Source organism: Abramis brama (assembly GCF_963993115.1).
Source record: "Abramis brama genome assembly, chromosome: 21".
In the NCBI taxonomy this organism is placed as follows: domain Eukaryota; kingdom Metazoa; phylum Chordata; class Actinopteri; order Cypriniformes; family Leuciscidae; genus Abramis; species Abramis brama.
The window spans coordinates 26,241,787-26,257,382 of record NC_139983.1 but is presented as its reverse complement, the minus strand read 5'-3'; the positions used below and the strand labels follow the sequence as shown (position 1 = coordinate 26,257,382).

At 35.9% G+C, this 15,596-nt stretch overlaps 1 protein-coding gene across 1 annotated transcript; it reads left to right on the top strand.

Annotated features, from left to right (window-relative positions):
- The first annotated feature begins 449 nt into the window (after window positions 1–449).
- Window positions 450–14,825, top strand: adam17a (ADAM metallopeptidase domain 17a). Its single transcript, XM_084096110.1, has 19 exons — window positions 450–875; window positions 1,285–1,417; window positions 2,068–2,201; window positions 2,286–2,374; window positions 2,490–2,661; window positions 4,699–4,832; window positions 4,999–5,085; window positions 5,962–6,075; window positions 6,947–7,088; window positions 7,166–7,257; window positions 7,345–7,497; window positions 7,574–7,773; window positions 8,509–8,612; window positions 8,763–8,897; window positions 9,850–9,977; window positions 10,071–10,149; window positions 10,252–10,340; window positions 11,706–11,762; window positions 14,133–14,825. The coding sequence occupies exons 1-19, from the start codon at window positions 761–763 to the stop codon at window positions 14,499–14,501; spliced, it is 2,526 nt and encodes an 841-aa protein (XP_083952236.1). The 5' UTR covers window positions 450–760; the 3' UTR covers window positions 14,502–14,825.
- Window positions 14,826–15,596: the final 771 nt, after the last annotated feature.

The following is a 15,596-nucleotide window of genomic DNA, read 5'->3' as shown; positions in this document are numbered from 1 at the left end:
TATACCATTAAAAACATAGATTTAAAAAAAAATGTAAATTCAGGATGTGCTGAAAAATAAAACAACGTTTGCCAAATATGGCTAAGTAAAATAATTTCCTTCACCTTTTCATTTAATAATTTCATATAATTAGGCAACTGCTTTGCACTTTTAGTTTTGTTGAATATATGTTTTATATTTTAAGAATTTTTTCTTCATACCATACTCTATTTGGAAAAGAGAGACTCTAAGCAGAATATTTAATTAACGTAATGTTGATTCTGGGTAAAACGATGAATGAAAAGGCCCCTTCTGCCTTGCTTTATTATTTATTTAATAATTTAAATGTCATAAATCATTTTCATAAAAAAGAAAGAAAAAAAAGCACGATACCGGTAGTAAATCGAATTTAAAAAGAAATTCAAAATAAAAGTTCCCTCTTCCTGGGAATTCAATCGTTGCCCGGAAGTAGAGTCGGTGGAATTCTTCCTCAGATTGATATCGCGGCGCAAATGTGCAGGAAGGACTGAGACCTGCTGAAAGCTGTGGCTGTTCGACGTGTATTATCTCATTTTTATGGCCATTCGGCATTCACCCGGATCGTATCCTGTCAAATATTATACTATTTGATGCCTTCTTTCATAGTCGCGTCTAATAAGCCGAACAGAAGGTGCTCGTGAATATTGGTAAATAACGGACAGTAAGTTAGATGTTGACAGCAGAGAACTTACGTTACCATCTAAACATGGTGCTTTGACAGAAGTGATGCTGCATCGCCAGTATGGAGTCTTTAATATTATATTTCGTGCTGTTAGCTCCACTTCTTGTCCATTCTGCTGTGAAACCAGCTTCTTTTGAAGAAGAATTGAGAAATCAAGAAGAGGTACAAGAGTTTGGTAAGTTACTCTGACAAAACTATTTAAATCGTCTCAACAAGGAAATACGAGTTCAAATTATTAAATATAATGGTTTCTTAAATGGGGGTATATAAATATGGGTTATTTTGATGTGTGAGTTCAGTCTCCCTTCCTTTTCCTGTTTTGACTCAGTCATGACTGCTTATAGTTCATTTCCTCAAACAGGGAAGGTGCTGTATTTGCAGACTGAATGGAAAGGCATTTTGATATGCTTCTCCTGCAGTAGAGTCTATGTTTGGGTCACTGTATGATCATATAAATGAACTTGTCTGGATGTCTGTAGTACTGACCAAGAAATATGGGCATGTGATTTAAAAGGTGTGTGTTGGTAAATAGTGGTGTTCTGCAGGAATGGTGATATATACTGTATGTGCATTACTTCATCCAGATGCGCTCAGCTTCTTACTGTCAGACTTTGACGTGCTGCCTGCATCCGGACTCCAGCTTCACTCGCTCAGGAAGAGAGATGTTGATGCCCAGTCACATGTGGAGCGGCTGGTCAGCTTCACAGCTCTCCAGAGGTAAAGCTAACACATCCACACCTCTCTCTTGCTATTACATGGCAGATCTTGTGATAATCTGTTTATTTGTTTATTTATTAGTTATTCTCTAAACACCCCTGATTTCTATTTTGTCATTTAAAAAAAAATAGATATAGAATAGAATAAAAATAAATAATACAAATATATAATTATAATGATAATGTATTTGTATTATTTATTTTTATTCTATTCTATATCTATTTTTTTTTTAATTGCTTGTGTTAATCTCTTATGACCACCCCTGACATATTATTATTATTATTATTATAATAATAATAATAATTACATTTGTGTATTTATTTATTGTTTTATTCTATTTATTTTTAATTTTTAATTATTTTTAAACTTATTTTATAATACATTTTTATTCATATATTTTATTTATTTAATTTTATATTATCTTTTTTATATATATATATATATATATATATATATATATATATATATAATATTATTATTATTATATTTTTTTCTTGTTATCTATATTATTTTATTTTATTTCTTTATGTGTGAGAGTGTTTGTGTTATTTCCTCTGGCCACCTCTGACCTCAATTCATGATTTTGAGGCTGATTATTATTTTAGATTTTCACTGCACTAAAAACATGTTTATTACATCTTTTTTCAAAGGCACTTCGATCTGTACTTGACAACAAACACAGAACTTTTCACGGGCGACTTCAAGGCTGTTTTCGTAGATGAGAATGGGAAAGAGGACCAATATGATATTCAGTTACAGAATTACTTTAAAGGACACGTAGTGGGTAAGACATGCGATGAGGTTATTAGCCTCGGCTGAGAACTGAATTTTCTTGTTTTTCATCCATGATTGTTTGCTATCCCAACAGGAGAGGAGCACTCACGTGTGCAAGCGCACATAGACGGGGACGAGTTTTCAGCCCACATTCTTACTGAAGAGGCTGAATATAATGTAGAGGTGATTTGTTTACACATGCTTCTCAAATTCTTCATAAGTTAAAGCATTTAAAATTAGTTTTACAAAGTACTTTTTTTTTACAGTATGTTTCAGTATCTCTTGTCTTCTTCGTTAGCCCTTGTGGCGGTTTACAGAGTCGCCTCCTGATGGCCGATTGCTGGTGTACCGCTCAGAGGACATTAAGAATATTAGTCGACTGTCCTCACCCAAAGTGTGTGGATATGTGAACGCTGATGCCCAGGATCTCCTGCCAGAAGAGGCAGCAGGACAAACGGAAAAGGAGGAGGGTATGTATTTACATATGTATAATAATATGATGACAATAATAATGTTTTATTTATGAAGGGCCTTTCCCAAGCTCAAGGTCGCTGCACAGGGAGATAAAGTAGACATGATATCAACAAGATACACACACACACACACACACACACACACACACACAGTAACTAAACACAGTAAAACGCTAGACGGAGGTAGGTTGAAAATACTTTGAGAAAAGTTTCATGGACCACATTTTGAGAAGTGCAAACAAATCCTCATGAATAAAATCAAGTCTCGCTCACATTATCTTCTAAATATTCAGTTTTTGGAAAATTTCAGAAAATATGTTATTTAACAGAATTACACTACCATTCAAACGTTTTTATTTTTATTTTTATAAATTAATAATTTTACTCAGCAAGGATGCTTTCATTTTATCAAAAGTGACTTTTACTTCAAATAAATGCTGTTTTTGTTTTTTGTAATCAAAGAATCCTGAATTTTTTTTATCAGTTTCCACAAAAATATGAAGCAGCACAGCTGTTTTCAACATTGGTAATAATAAGAAATGTTTCATGAGCACCAAATCAGCATATTAGAATAATTTCAGAAGGATCATGTGACTGAAGACTGAAGGATGCTGAAAATTCAGCTTAGACATCACAGGAATAAATTACATATTAAAATATATATTTTGATGATAATCTGTGTACCGGTGCCATTTTCTTAGATCTCTCCAAAGCGTTCGATTTAGTTGATCACTATCTTCTATTGGATAAATTGCATGCTATTGGCCTCTCGAGATCATCTTTACTCTGGTTTAATTGTTATTTTCATCATCGTCATCAGGGCGTGTCCTACAGGGGTTGTCAGTCTGATTATACAGGCATAGTGAAAGGCATCCCTCAAGGTTCTTCTCTGGGACCTTTATTATTTTCTATCTTTGTTAATGATATGCCCTTATGCTGTACAGACTGTAATATTCATCTTTATGCTTTATATCTTTATATTTATCTTTTATCCGTTCTTTAACTTCACTTACAGCGTTTCGAAGGGGTCTCGGGGAACATCTTAGGAACATTTGTCTTTGTTTCTAGTTTTGTTTGTTTGACCTTGGACTTCATTGGTCATGTGTTTACTATTTCTCATTTTTATGTCCTCATTTTTTATTTATTTATTATTGTTATTTGTGTTCCTCTTAGTCCTTGACCTTGTGCAATGCTAGTCATGTGGTTGTTTTTCTGTCATGTCACTTGTGGGGTTCGTGTTGGGTGGGGTGGGGTTGAGCATTGTGAGCTGGTGTGTGTGTGTGTGTTGTTGTGTTTTGTTGTACTGTCTTTGACCGTGATATTTGTTTTGGTTCTTTTTTGCTTTGATGTACTGGAGGACCCCCTCGAAAACGAGATGTTTCATCTCAAGGGGTTAATCCTCGCAATAAAGATATGTTAATAAATAAATAAAATAAATAAATATATAAAAAATAGAAACTCTATTTTAAATTGTAAAAATATTTCACAATATTACTGAATTTTTAATCAAATGAATACAGCCTTGGTGAGCGCAAGAGACTTTAAAAAACTAAAACCAAAAAAATATTCGAAATTGCTAACTTCTGAACAACAGTGTAAATATCAAATGTTTCATGTTGTCTTAAAGGTCAATTTGTTTTGTTTTTGGCCATTTTGAGAGACACATTTCGTTATGAGATATGCCTAAATGGACGATAGATATTCAGTTTATTCACATGCTCATGGATGGCTCAGCGGGATTGTTACTGCATGAGTGTGTAGGAGTTATACATTAGTCTGACAAAGGCCGCCCATTCAAGCATGTAGTCACCCAGCATTGACCTCCTGCCATAAGAATTGAAAATATTCTGGAGACAAAGCATAATAATTCTGTTGAATAACTTCTTTATTTTTTGTCCCCCATTATAATATTCATGGAAGTCCCCATTGTGTAGCTTTAAATTGGTTAGATCCATTTATGGATATTGATGCTCTGGGATTTACATAACTATTTAGAAATAACAAAACTCATAGTGCACCATGTTTTGAATGCAGAGCCTCACAACAGAGAGAGAAGATCCACCACACACGAACACAAGAAGAACACCTGCCCGCTGCTGTTGGTGGCAGATCATCGCTTCTTTAAGCACATGGGCCGTGGAGAGGAGAGCACCACCCTCAACTACTTGGTGAGCAAAGCACACAAAATAGAACTGGAAAGGAGGCATGTCATTGTTCTTGTACTGTACAACAGAGCAGTTTGATGCACTGGGGATACGATTCAGATTAACACCATGATCTCTTTGAGATTTATTGATAAAAGTACGTTGAATTTGAGCATTTTGTGTTTTTCAGATTGAGCTGATAGACAGAGTGGATGATATCTATAGGAACACATCCTGGAATGAAGAATTTATAGGTTACGGTGTGCAGATTCATCAGGTGACCTTAATAACTTTCGCAGTTTTCATCTTTTCTCTTCTACATCACTTCAGTTGATGAGTTTGACTCCTAGTTTCTCTTCATATTTGTTAAAGGGATAATTGAACAGTTGAAATTTGAAAAGCATGAAAAAGGGTGCAAAGGCACTTTAAAAATATGTTCCATATGACCTGTGCATTATATAACAAGTTTTCAAGTTGTTATTCTATGAAAATCTTGAATGAATCACACAAGTGGTTCATTAATATGTTCTGGATAATTCATTCACAAATCAAATTTCTTGTACAATTTCTTGTTTCACAAATTTATCAGTAAATAACAACTTCATTTTAGTCTGTTTCTCAAATAAAGTCTTCAGACGATTTGTAATAAACACGCTAGTCGTATAAACCACTTTTATGATACCTTTATGCTGCTTTACATCTTTTCTAAAGCTTGAAAGCTCCAGGCTGCATGGAAAAGAACAACCGAAACATTATTCAAAACGCCTCCTTTTGTGTTCCGCAGAAGAAAGAAAGTCATACAGGTTTATGGGATTGTCCCAATGCATCCCTGATTTTCTCATTGGTAGAACTGGTGACTCAAGTCAAAGTGATCATAGCAGCTGACTCAATTCTAATACAAAGAGCTTAATGTTAGTTTCATCAGGCCACCAAAATCTCCAAATTTTGTCACATGGCTTGTTCTTGGCCTTTCTCAGAAGTGGCTTTTGGTATCTATTTTCTCCCATTGTGACGAAATCCATTCCATGCATTACAGTGGAGTTCATGCACTCAATGCTTTGCCTTTTTATAAGCTTGTTATTACTTTATCTCAATGTGCAGAGTTTGATGAGTTAGTGTTATCTTGCCATCTAAGATGTAAATATGCCAACAGATAATCATAAATAAGATGCCCACAAAACTTGCCCCAGGAGAGATTCACTACAATATGGATGGAAGCCCACCTGAAAGAACTGGCGATGTGTGGGATGTGAAGAAGCTTCTGGAAGTAAGTGCCATGGAATCCTTGGAAATATACACAGGTCAAATTGTAATGATCAATCCACAACAACAATCCAGTTTTGGGGTCAGTGAAGTTCGGGTCCGATGTTATCGGCTGCAGACTGTGAAAAAAGGATCGCAAATGCAACAAAAAGACATTTCAAATGAAGACAGTTAGGATTCGTCAGATATCATCTGGTTAGGGTGTGTGTCAGTGATCCCTGCACTAAACAGTGACTCTTATGGTCACTTATGGTCATTTGATTTGAATCATACTAACTCTGTCTGTGAATTCATTCACAATAGACAATCTTACTGAACTGTGAGTAATTTTTCTATTGTTTGATTCAAAATGAACCGAGATCCGCTACTGTTTGTGAACCTCAAATCAGTCTGTTTACCGACAGGATGTTCATGTGACAATGTGTATTTAAAGATATTCAAAATGTTATTTAAATTAATTATTATTTATTAAATTAATTAATTGAATGGTTTTCTAAAAAATATATTGTATATAAATATTATCAGTCAAAGGGCAACATTATTAAAAAAAAAAAGTTGGAACCATTATCCCTATATATATATATATATATATATATATATTATTATTATTATTTTATTTTTTTATTTTTTCAAAAAAAAAGAGAAATGGCACAATTATATCAGAATCACTATATTGAATATTTATGCACCAAATTTATATTAAAATGTAAAGAAACTTCTGAATGACCATCTTTATCAAGTAATTTTTTTTAATTTTCTAAAGCTGAGAGCCAGAGGCTCCCTCATCTTTTTTTTTATTTTATTTTTTTAAGAGGAGCCCCGAAACACAGATTTGTAGACTCTCACTTTCTCATCTTTCTCTGGGTTCGCTTCAGCAATTCAGCTATGACATCGCAGACAACGCCTCTGCAGTTTGCCTTGCCCATCTCTTCACCTATCAGGACTTTGATGATGGCACTCTGGGTCTGGCATACGTAGCCCCTTCCAAACCGGGATTGGGAGGGCTCTGCCCTAAACGTAAGGATCTCTACAACTGTGATCAATGGAATTCCACTCAACAGTGCTTGACTTTGCACATTCATTTTGTCTTACAGCCTACTATCCATCATACTCTGTCAAGAAACCCAGTTACCTGAACACTGGCTTGACAAGCACCATGAATTATGGGAAAACAATTCTGACTAAGGTTTGCATACACTGCTTTAAATACCACTTGGATTTTGTATACTAGATGTTTTTTAGCAGGAAGCACAGTGATGTATCCTCTATCCAGGAAGCAGATCTTGTAACCACTCATGAGCTCGGACACAACTTTGGAGCTGAACATGATCCGGACAATATAGCTGATTGTGCGCCCAGCGACGACCAGGGCGGCAAGTATGTCATGTACCCTATTGCGGTCAGCGGAGATCACTTCAACAACAAGGTACTATCCATCCTGTGCTAAATTACTTCTTTTGACATGTAGTTTCTTTTTCTCACTCACCTATTGTTTCCCTCAGCACTTCTCCAACTGTAGCAGGTACTCAGTCAGTAGGGCGTTAAAGATTAAGGCCCAGCAGTGCTTTAAGGAGAGGAGCAGTAAGCTGTGTGGGAACTCCCGTGTGGAGGAGGACGAAGAATGCGACCCCGGACTGCTTCATCTCAACGACGACCCCTGCTGCACAGCTAAGTGCAAGTTCACGAAGCTGGCACAATGCAGGTAAAGAAGTTAAATGTGATAGAACAATATATCAGCCATTTTGAGATTATTAGCATCAACTTTGCCCAGATCTAATGACAATAGTGACCGCCCACTATTTCACTATTTGGTCTTTGTTCCTGAAGTATTTTCCCCAATTATTGATTTACAAAAAATGCCTCAATCTAAGCCATGAACCAGATCAACAAGCTCTGAGATGTATCACGATATGAATACATAAATTAAATAGAATATTAATAATTGAAATAAAAAATACAAAAAATAATTAATATTAAATTAATTTAATAATAATAAAACTGTACTTAATGTCTTTTATGGGTTGTTTTTTGCGCAATAAATGACATTATCAAATAAAAACACTATAAAACTAAATATTTATAGACATTGGTATATATTTATAGCAAAATATATATATATGTGTGAATACACTACCATTCAAAAGTTGTTTTTTAAGAAAGTAATACTTTTATTCAGCAAGGATTCATTAAATTTGATCAAACGTGACAGAAAATACATTTATAATGTCTTTCTAATAAACACAGAATCCTGAAATCTTGTTTTCACAAAAATATTAAGCTGCACAACTGTTTTAGCACTGATAATAGTAAGAAATGTTTTTGAGCACCAAATCAGCATATTATAATGATTTCTGTAGGAATAATACTCACACACACATACAGTATATAATTGTTGCTATGAGTATTTGTGCCTGACGTTGTTTTCTGTGACCCTCAGTGACAGGAACAGCCCCTGCTGCAAGAACTGCAGGTTTGAAAGCGCAGATAAGATCTGTCAGGAGACCATCACTGCCACCTGCAAGAACATGTCGAGGTGCACAGGTCAGCCTGCTCACACTAACTTTAATGACACGGAATAATATAATAACTAATAACATACAACTCCACACTTTCAGTGTAGTTTATCCAGACCACTACTGACCACACCTCTTATATTTGGTTGGTTAATTTTTTAACCCTTGTGTATCCCAGGCAACAGCAGTGAGTGCCCCACGCCTGGTAACCTGGTTGATGATACAGAGTGTGTGGACAAGGGTCGATGTCGGAAGGGCGAGTGCAAGCCTTTCTGTGAGGCCCTGCATAACCTCGAGTCCTGCGCCTGCAATGGTAAATGTCTCAACAAACCCTCCTCTGTTTTCACACTAGTGCCCAACAGAGATATCTATTTGAATGACCAGTGTTGATACCTAGTGAGCAGCGATGGACAATATAACGTTGTTTCTATGTATGGCAGACTGAGGCTAGTTGTCACAGTTTGTTTTACTTCAGTTGATATTTTTCAATTTCTATACAGACCTTAATATCTTGGCTACAATAAAGCTTTTGAACATTTACTCCATTTTTGCCCAGGAAAAAAGATGCGTGTCATATTTAGTTTTTTTAGTAATTAATAATTTTTGTATAAATTGCTAAGTAATTGTATTAATCTCAGTAAGATTTTTTCATGGTTTTGTAAGACATTTTGATTTATTTGATCAAATACACATTAATATTGTGAAATATTATTACAATTTAAAATAAGTGTTTTCTATTTTAATATATTTTAAAATGTAATTTGTTCCTGTGATGACAAAGCTGAATTCAATGTCACATGATCCTTTAGAAATCATTATAATATGCTGATTTGATGCTTTAGAAATATTTTCTTATTATTATTATCAAAGTTGGAAACCTTTTTATAAAAACCATGATGCATTTTGTCAGGTTTCTTTTATGAATGGAAAGTTCAAAAGAACAGAATAACTTTTGATAGTGTAAATACAGACCATGTGACTTTTATCCCGTCTTCCCTATATGACAGCATGTAAGATGTATAAAAAGGCTGAAATTACAGGAATATTTAGGCTATTTTACACAACATTTACTCCAAATAAATATCAACAGAACTTGCACATATATTGGCATTTGTCATTATCACATTGACCGCTATTGGCCGGTTAATTGTGGAATGGTCCATGTCCACTGAAACTTACGCATTCTAATAATCGTGTTCACTGTTTTAGCCTCCATTATGAATGCAAAAGTGCTGAGTCTGTCCATTTGCTGTGATGTTTTTCAGAGACCGAGGACTCGTGTAAAGTGTGCTGTAGAAGCAGCGACGGGCAGTGCACTCCCTTTTTTAGTAGAGGGTTATTTCTTTACCTGCGCAAGGGCAAACCCTGTACCGTTGGCTTCTGTGACGGGGCCGTGAGTGCATTGCTTGTCTATCTTTTGACAATGATCATTTATCAGACTGATATATAGTGTTTTCTATAAATGCTGTTGTGGTGTTCATTTCAGGGCAAATGCATGAAGCAGGTCCAAGATGTCATTGAACGTTTATGGGACTTCATAGACAAACTGGACATCAACACATTTGGTAAGAAAAAACAGTAAATTTAGCCAGGAATCATGCAGTGAAATTGACTTTTTCTGTATATGTAGTAAATGCCAATGGTGACTCTTTTCTGTCAATGTGCAGGGAAGTTCTTGGCTGACAACATTGTGGGATCAGTGGTGGTCTTCTCTCTCCTGTTCTGGATTCCCCTAAGCATACTGGTGCACTGTGTGGTGAGACTTATTTCACAAATTTCAATATGTTTTTCTGAATTGATTTTGTCATGTATTTCTAATCCTCTGTCACTTACATCTGTGAACTTATGTGGTAGAATATACAATCCATGCAATAAGTGAATGTGAATTTGGACTGTCAAGCTCCAAAAAGGACAAAAAAAACTCTATCATAAAAGTGGCCCATATGGCTTGTACACTATATTCCAAGTATCCTAAAGCCAAACGATACTTTTAGTATTTATTATTAATATTTTGAATTAGCATTTTCAGTTTTCATTTAAATTGATGTTTTAGTAAAAATGGTAAATGGTAAATGGACTGCATTTATATAGCGCTTTCACAGACCTATGGCCACCAAAGCGCTTTACATTGCCTCACATTCACCCATTCACTCACTCATTCATACACCGACGGTAATTAGACAGATAGAGTTTTATTAACAAAACGGTTATTGCAAGTAGGTTTATCAAAAAATTGTATCATACTTTGTCTACTCATTATGGTAAAAATGTAACACTATGGTAACAGCTTTCTTACCTGTATGCGACAGCGTTTTGCTTCAGGCAGAACGGACAGTATGGCCTTTTCTTTTTTTTCCTCTCCGTCTAGCCTAAAACACTGTGTTTGTGGTCATCCGGTATAAAATGTTGACTACAAACACATTTTTTTTCTTCAGATTTTCCTTCGTTGTGTTCTCTCCGTATTTATGATTATTTGCCGCCTTTAGCCACTGCCTTCAACACTCTGGATTCTTCACTGGAAACTGAAAGTAACTCACTCCCGTTAAACGTTTACTCTTTGAATTCTTGCACCCGGGAACAATAGAAGTCGACACTATTATGACTACAAGTTTACTAAACAGTATTACCTACTAAAGCAAGGTGGTATTGGACTCTGGTGGGAATGGCCTTGGGTGCAACATATACAGTGCATTATGGGTGTTGATGTTTTCCAACGTATTTGACAAAAGGGAAGATAGACAAATGGCCTTTTTTCTCTAGTCAGGTAGCACAGATTTTTAATTTTTTATATATAAATTCTTCGCCTTTCTACTGTATAGGCAGCTATGTTTTATTGAAAGGCCATTTTGCAAGCGGTTAAGTTTTTCATCTAATATTTATATTTTATTTTATTTCCGCTTTTTTCAATCAACAAAAATGATTTGTAATAGTTCAATAAGAACACTGTAAGGAACAGTCTGAAATTTGATGGTATTTCTCCATAGCCTCATTTGTATTGCTGTCACATGCTGTCACCATGTTACACAGAAGTAAAGGCATTATGGTGATTAAATGATGAAAGAATTGTCATTTTTGGCTAAACAATACATTACAGTGATCATCTCTTTTTGCTTGCTAATAGGACAAGAAACTGGATCAACAATATGAGGAAAACTCCAAAACCATGGTGTTCCCTTGTGTAAGTCCTTCTGTCATAAAACTACAACTCCCAAGATGGACTCCTTACTCATGCAGCGGAGATCAGAATACTAACAGACTTGCACACTAATATGCATTAAAGTCATTCAGGACCCCAAAGTAACATATTAACATTCAGTTAGCATGGCGTCTTTAATCAGGGCTAGGAGTGTATGACTTGTGGCTTGTTTGCTCTGACCCTTGTGGAACCGCAGCAGATGGTGGTGGAGGTGTGTAGTAGAGCTCATAACTCAGGTGAGTGTGCGTCATCCCCCCCATCTCTCCCGGGTGTGACGAGTCGGAGTGCGCTGGTTGTGACGTGTCAGATGGGCCGACTGAGTTCAGTTCAGCTTGTCCTGTATGTCTCGTGCACTCAGTGTCAGTGGGGATGTGCTGGCGGTTTCTGGTTCAAACGTGTTTTTTGGATGCAGTTCAGTACTTGAGCGTTTTAAATGCACGGCTTTGAAACTCTTCTCTTCATTTGATTTGGTTCAAGAGATGTGAATGGATCGCATATTTTACTGCATCTAACTCAAGTGTAGCATGCTGTTCTTGTTATGCATAGGGATGGGCATCGGTTTGTCTACTCACTTAGTTGACAGATACAGTAAATCAAAATACTTTAACTGCGCTTCCATTTAATTTTTTTATTATTTTTGCTAACTGTAATAGGTTTGTACGAATAATTTTAGCAAAATTAGCCCTAGATGTTACAAAAAACTGAAGAACATTTAATTTTTATTTAATTTTCTGCTAACTTTTGTGGTGAATTTTCAGTAAAAATGCTATTATAAAAACAAAATATAAATAAAAAATAATAATTATACATTATTTTATTTTTAAACAATGGAAAAAAATGGCAAAAATGTTTTTAAAGTTAAAATTTAAATTCAAGTTTTGGTTAATCGGTAGTTGGTTTACGTACACAAGCACCATACGAATGTTTTTCCATCGTGTCTTGGTGTTAATTCAGTCACTGTTTTAAGATGATGTGTCATGTTAAAAAATACTTCAAAACACTTAGTTTCATGCCATTTTGTTCTCGAAAACCTTTGTTTTTTTTCATTGTGGCGTCTAGATCAGTGGTTCTTAACCAGGGGGCCAGGGCAACTCAATTATTCAGTTATTAAAAACAATAATTAAAACATAATTAAATTGCTAAAAACACGAAAAATTCAAGATGTAAACTGAAATCATTTATTGTTATTGAAAAATCTACAGATTTTTTTTTTATCTTTTTGAATCACAAAATATATTGTTTAATTAATTTAATAAATCAATACACCCAGTTTAATTTTAACAATAATAATTTGTTACATTATATATATATATCATTTATATTTATATATATATTTTTTTTTTTCAAAGGACATCCTGGGGTTTTTATGACCACAAAGAGTCAAGACCTCGGTTTAATGATTATTTATGTTAATAAAAAAAAGTTTTAAAAACTAATATCGTAGCCAATATAGGGGGATCTTTAAAGAAATCAAGTTTTTAATGTTGTTTATACTGTATGTCTATGTGGTATTTTTAATAAGCTTTAAGCCAAACCATGTGCAAATTCATCATTCAACACCATTTCAAGTATGTTCTACTTAAAACTGCAGTGTACCACCAAAGACCATCTCAAAAACGCCGTTTCCTACCATCACAAAAACCAATCCTGTCAATGTGCGGAACGGGGCATTTCTTCACTGACTTTCTATGATGTTCAAAGTGTTTCTAAGGATGATGATTTTTAGAAGGCAGCTGTCTGACTCGAAGATGGCGAACGGGGACATGGTTTGTGTAACATTAGCAACACATTATTAACTGTTTAATAAGGTAGTCAAGCCAAAGGCTAATCATATTAATTACCGTTATGTCTCCGACATTATAGAGAGCGACACATTAAAACACTTTACCATTCTGATACATCGACTTGTAGATGACCCTGTATAATTCGTTCTTCCTCTCATAAATGGCTGAATTAAACCAATATTTCCACTTGCCATTGTGTAGCATTCCTACAGTTGACCGAGTGGATCTGGTAGTCCAAGTTGGTGTGATAGAGTGGAGGCGGAGACTAATTTGCATATTCATGGTAAAACATTTAAATATGTCATTTTGATTATCAAAGAAGAGTTTTAATGGATAAAATGATTGACTGCAGATGTGTCTACTACTGTGTTAGTCAAAAAGGTTGCAAACCACTGGTCTAGATGTTCTTGACTGGAAGAAACTTATGATACGCAGTTATAGTGCTTTCGTAATCGATCATTGCTGTCACTTCCAAGTACTCGTGCCCATCCCTAGTGATGTAGTGAATACCATGATAAGCTGTTCGGAAGTCTTCCTTACTGATTCTGTCACAAACTTCTATCCTTAGAACGCAGAGATGCTGAGCAGTCTGGAACCGGCGCCCCTCCGCATTTTCAAGGTCTCTCATCCGCCTTCAGTGGCAGCACGACCTCAGCCCTCAATGGGCCCCGGCGTGTCATCGGCACAGGAGACGCTCGCCGCCCCAGGCCCTGCCAACCTCTCCGCCGCACCCAAAGTGGATCCGCTGCGAATGGCCACAATCGAGGAGGACCCCAGCGGAGACTCCTCTCACCTGGACGAGGAGGAAGGCTTCCCTCCAAGCGGCACAGCTGCCAGGTCCTTCGAGGACCTCACCGGACAGGCAATGCCATCCCGCGGGGACAAGAGACGGCTGAAGAGACAGGCGCGCATTGACAGTAAGGAGACCGAGTGCTGAAGACGCTCGTATTCAAGTCAAAGATCACACGATTGAGACAAGAGCCGTAATAAACGGTGCAATCAGGCTTCATTTTGTTGGTGCACTTAAAAGTGTATGTGACGTGTAGACTGCTGACACATTTCAGTTGTTTTTTAGAAATTTTGTACCATTCTTTAAATGCACAATTGTCGTTGTTACAGATATAGTGTCACTTAAAAGCAAGTCAGTACCTGCCAAGAGAAATGATTGATGTTTGGTAAATGTAAAAATTAAAGGAATAAATTCAATACGGCTTTGGACAGCTGCGAAATGCGACTAGCCTATCAGTTTTTAAAAGCAAGCAAAAATTTAAGGGGTTAAAGTGAAAGTGAAAATGAAAATTCAGCCATTTGCTCACCCTCATGTCGTTACAAACATGAATAGCTTTCTCTCTTCTGTGGAACCACAAAAGGAAACATTTAGAAAATTGTGAGGGTGGGGGGGAACACTTTATTTTTTGTCCAAACATTGAGAGTCTAATATTTTTTGGACCCCATTAACTTTCATTGCATGGACAAAAACAGTGTAAAACATTCTTCAGAATATCTTCTTTTGTGTTCCACAGAAGAAAGTAAGTTATATAAAGGATTGGAACAACATGAAGGTGAGTAAATAATGACTGATGAATGAATAATGAATTTTAGGGAGGAACTATTCCTTTAATAATTTGCCTCATATACTTCCGCTGTAACTGTTTAAGTACTTTTAGATGTTTTTATAATCTGAAGTACAAATCAAAATTATTTTATTGTGGTAATTGACAAATCAGATGCTGTCTTAAAGGGACAGTTCACCCAAAACAAATTCTGTCATTATTTAATCGCCCTCATGTTATTTCAAACCCCCCCCCCCCCCCCCCCCCCCTCTATCTGACAATGCCCCCCCCCCCCCCCCCCAAAAAACTAATTTTTAAGTACGGCTGATATTTGCTGAGCTCTGTGTATCTGTTGATCAGTGTATATCTGTGAACAAAATCATTATTCAAAATTAATCTGTTCATCATATAAAGTGTGTGAGAAGTGTGAAAGTTTTGGGAGAATGGACTTTCACTGAAGGGAATTCAGGTTTCATTAA

Bases quoted from the DNA above. Each gene is read 5' to 3' on its own strand.
- adam17a (XM_084096110.1), top strand. From the start codon at position 761: ATGGAGTCTTTAATATTATATTTCGTGCTGTTAGCTCCACTTCTTGTC. The intron at 4,833-4,998 runs GTGAGCAAAGCA...TGTGTTTTTCAG, and splicing joins GCACCACCCTCAACTACTTG to ATTGAGCTGATAGACAGAGT. The intron at 7,089-7,165 runs GTAAGGATCTCT...TTTGTCTTACAG, and splicing joins GGGAGGGCTCTGCCCTAAAC to CCTACTATCCATCATACTCT.